The 2,322-nt window shown below is 62.9% G+C and overlaps 1 protein-coding gene across 1 annotated transcript in view; it reads left to right on the forward strand.

Annotated features, from left to right (window-relative positions):
• Positions 1-1,586: 1,586 nt before the first annotated feature.
• LCN8 (lipocalin 8) overlaps positions 1,587-2,322 on the forward strand; it is a 3,757-nt gene continuing 3,021 nt past the window's right edge. Inside the window, exon 1 of the mRNA XM_017505585.2 lies at positions 1,587-1,906. Coding sequence (XP_017361074.1) covers positions 1,679-1,906 — 228 coding nt within the window. The 5' untranslated portion in view covers positions 1,587-1,678. The remainder of the gene's footprint in view (positions 1,907-2,322) is intronic.

Consider the following 2,322-nt stretch of genomic DNA (forward strand, 5'->3'; position numbering starts at 1 on the left):
AAAAAAAAAAAAAAAAAAAATCAAGAAACCGTGGCACAGAAGGGTTGGGTGACTTATCCAAGGCTGCACAGCCAGCAAGGGCCCGGGCTGGCCCTCCCCACTGTCACCCTGGTCACTGGCGGTGTGCCTGGGGCCTCTGGAGCTCTGACTGCCCACTGCGTCTGGCACACATTTCAAAGGGCCGGGCATGGGGTGGCACAGGAAGGAACTGGAGGTTCTGGTCTGTTGCCTGTCGGTGCCCGAGGCCCTCAAAGGGCAGGAGCCAGAAAGGTTCAGCCTTGAGGAGCGTCTGCCCTCATCCTGCCCTTGGTCACCCAGAGACACCAGGTGCCCTGCCACCCACCCTTCCTCTCCTGCCAAGTCCGTCTCTGGAGCCACCCTGGGGGGTCCCGACTCCTCAGCCTGGGGCTGGGGGCAGCTGGGTCCTCTGTCTCCCTAATGTTCCCCACCATCCAGTGTCCAGGGTGGCCAGGGACCACCTGCTGAATGGGCTTTGGTGACCAGGACTTCCCTCCTGATAGCTAACCAGAGCTTGAGCCCTTCCAGATGGGCGTTTCCGGCTCCCAGGGCAGGAAGGCTGCCCCTACCCCAGCACCAGGGCACAGGTCTGGGAGGAGGGCTCTGGGGACCCTGGGACCTCTCCTGGCCCCGTGGGACCTGTGCCTCTGCTGGGAGTTGTGGGAGCTGTGGGAACTGAAGCGCTGGACCCCAGGGTGGCAGTGGCCTCGGTGGCAGCCACACTGGAGCCTGCCAGGCCCTGGCCCCGGTGGGAGGAGCATTCCGGCTTCCCGTGGGCTCCTTTTCCCCTGTCCTGGAAGGGAGTGGGAGGAAGTGGGGATGGCAGGGTGGAAGGTACATTGCTTGTTTGGCTCATTTTCAGGCAGTGGGAGTTGCTTTTGGTTTTAAAAAATATGTGTCACAAATAAAGATGTTTTTGAAAGTAAAACTTTTCTGCCTTAGAAAAAATCATCCCTGTGCCCTCCTGGGGGCTCGGGGGACGCCAGAGGGAGGTTATGCAGGGCCTCTGTCTGGCTTCATGTTCTGCCGTTTCAGTCATGACAGATGGGGAAACTGAGGTAAAGCAGTGTACCCTGCGCCACACTGCAGGAGGAAGGGAGCCAGGGTCAGTGCCCGAAGCTCCCGCCCCTCCCTCGCTGTGTCTATGATGAGGAAGAGGGGACAGACACCAGGGTCACGGCGGCCAGGACCCCTGCATCTCCATGTGGGGCTGGAGCGGGGTGGGCAGGCTCCAGGGCTGGGCTCAACGCTGCCCTGGGTGGTGACAGGCTGGTCCCGGTACCTCACAAAATATACTGCTGGTGGTGGGCATGGTCTGGGGCATGGAGCGAGGCCAGACACCAAAGAGTGCAGGCCGGGGTTCAAATACCGCGGCGTGCTGGATGCTCTGGCCACAGTCACCACACGGCCCCGCCTGCCCCCCTCGACCCTGACAGTCTTTGTGATGTTGCTCCCAGCTGGCCAAAATGAGCCCCAAACACAAGCGCCGTGTGGGTGGGGGTCACTAAGCCCCTGGTGACGTGGGTGGAGCTCCTCCTCTCAGGCCCCCAGACGGCCCCCGAAGCGTCCGCCATCGTCCACGTGCCAGGAGGGTGGCCGGGCAGGCTGCCGTCTAGGCCAGGCTAACCCTTCTGGTGGGCGTGGGTGCCCCCAGGGCCGGATGCGCTTGTGCAGAAGCCCGTCTCTGAGCAGCAGCCAAGCTGCGGGGACGACCGTCCCGGGTGAGCGCACAGCCTGCCTCCGTCCACATATAATCACCCCGGGCTGTGGCGCGCAGGAGCTCGGAGGAGCCACCATGGAGACCAGGCTGTCGTGCACCGACCTGGGCGCCCTCGTGGTGCTCTGGGCGCAGGTGGCAGCGGCCATGGTGGACCTGAACCGGCAGAAGGTGGCTGCTGCTTCTTAGTTGGCGGGGCTCCTCCTGGCCTCCCGCCCTGCAGGCTCAGGGAAGGAGGCCTCTCCTGGTGTGGGGGGCTCAGTGGGGACGCTGGTGCTGGCCGGACACTCCCGGTTAGCAGCATTTTCTTCACCACTGAGGCTGTGCCGGCTGCTGGGCCAGGTGCGCATTGGCAGGCCCAGGGAAGGTAGACGCTCAAGAAAAAGATTCTTTCCTCCAAAAATGATCGGGTTTTTAAAAGTCTCAGCAGAAGTCCTGGCTCTGGGCAGCTGGCTGAGGGCAGACGACCCCTCCCCTAGCGTGGTCAGTGGTTGGTGGAATGTCCCCTAGCATGGTCAGCGACTGGGAACTGTCCCCTGGCGTGGTCGGTGGCTGGTGAGCTGTCCCCTGGCGTGGTCGGTGGCTGG

Source organism: Cebus imitator, unplaced genomic scaffold, assembly GCF_001604975.1.
Source record: "Cebus imitator isolate Cc_AM_T3 unplaced genomic scaffold, Cebus_imitator-1.0 Scaffold339, whole genome shotgun sequence".
Taxonomy (NCBI): domain Eukaryota; kingdom Metazoa; phylum Chordata; class Mammalia; order Primates; family Cebidae; genus Cebus; species Cebus imitator.